This window comes from Myotis lucifugus, unplaced genomic scaffold, assembly GCF_000147115.1.
Source record: "Myotis lucifugus unplaced genomic scaffold, Myoluc2.0 scaffold_262, whole genome shotgun sequence".
NCBI classification, from domain to species: Eukaryota; Metazoa; Chordata; class Mammalia; order Chiroptera; family Vespertilionidae; genus Myotis; species Myotis lucifugus.
In genome coordinates, this window is record NW_005871310.1 from 723,994 (window position 1) to 725,359 (window position 1,366).

At 67.2% G+C, this 1,366-nt stretch overlaps 1 protein-coding gene across 2 annotated transcripts in view; it reads left to right on the forward strand.

The window, feature by feature from the left end:
- Positions 1–244: 244 nt before the first annotated feature.
- Positions 245–1,366, forward strand: part of RTN4RL1 (reticulon 4 receptor like 1) — a 69,720-nt gene continuing 68,598 nt past the window's right edge. The window contains exon 1 of one of the 2 annotated variants that reach the window (XM_006099173.3): positions 245–582. In XM_006099173.3, the coding sequence (XP_006099235.1) occupies positions 570–582 (13 nt within the window). In that variant the 5' untranslated portion in view covers positions 245–569. The remainder of the gene's footprint in view (positions 583–1,366) is intronic. The other variant, XR_002831745.1, reaches the window with a different exon arrangement.

A 1,366-nucleotide genomic window follows, 5' to 3' on the forward strand; every position in this document is an offset into this window, starting at 1 on the left:
CAAAAAAATAAAAAAAAAACAACACCTAGAAAAATTATACAGCTTTATACACACAAAGCTGGCCCTACCCTGTGTGGAGGAAGGGGAAGGCGCCCGGTTCCCCGGCTAGCTCGATCTTGAAAACGCGACGCCCAGGCGCTTTCCCAGAAGCTCCCGCGTTGTGTGCGAGCGCCCTTTGTGCAGCAGCAGCGGCGGCGGCGACCAGAGAGAGCGGAAAGAAAGAGGGCCGCAGCCGAGAGGCAGCGTCCCCCCTCAAAACCGCCTGCAAAGTGCTCTGAGCTGCAGAAGCAGGCCGCCGGATTCGCAGAGCAAGCCGCTCGTCCCGGAGCTTAGCGAGCGCGCGGGGCTGCTGGGCAGCGCCGCGGTTGCTGGTGGGCGCCGGTGCCCTCTGCGCGGGGCTCGGGCTCACCATGCCCCTGCGGGGCCGCGCCGCCGGGCACAAGCGGATCCCCGGCTTGCCGCCGCCTCGACGCGCTCGGATTAGCTGCAGCCAGCGCCCAAGGATTTGAATCCAGACCCCGGAGGGAGCGCGTCTAGGCCGACCTCAGAGTGGCGGCCCCGCGGCCAACATGCTTCGCAAAGGTGAGTTGGAGCCGCAGGGGCAAGTTGGAGTTGGATGCGCACGGGGCAGAGCCGCGATCCTGGGAGCTGCCCGGAGCCCGGGCTCCGGCCCGGGAGCAGCCCCTGGCGGGTTGGCGGGCTTTGCGGGTGCGCACCCGCGGAGGGGTTGTTGCTGGAGCTCAGCCGGGTTCCGTGGCCCCTTGGGAGACATGGGATTTGCCCCATGGATCCAGCTACCAGGCCTAGGGATCAGGCTCGACGAGGTCATTTCGAGACCACGGTGAGCTGCCCATGATGGAAGGGGAGCTGGCCTCCTGGGACCTTTGCTTTGCTATTACAAAGTTTTGCACTTGCAGGCTCCGTCCCCCGCGCAGGCACACGTCGCCGGCTTCTGCCGCTTTGTGGGGGCCGGTCCAACCCGCTCCAGTGCAGCCAGCCTTCCGTCCGTCACCGCGCGGCCCGGGCACTCACTGCGCGCCCTAGCTTCCCAGGTGGGGCCCGGACGCGGGCACCTTCCCTGCAACCCAGCTCTGGTCTCCAGGGACGGGGTCCGGGCACCCAGCGGTCGAGGGGGATGGCTAGCGCCTAATGTCTGGTTCCTCAAACTTTCCCTACCCCTGGAGCGGAGGGATGCGAAGGCGGAGGCCGTGCCGGCTGCGTGCGCTGCCGCCTGTGCCGGGCTCAACTTGAGGTCTGGCCCAGTGACCACCTCACCACGACCCTCGGGCAGCCCGGCTCATGGCCGAGCGTTGCAAAGTTGGCGCCAGTGCTGGGGAAGTTCCGCCGCGCCCCCACGTGGCTGCCG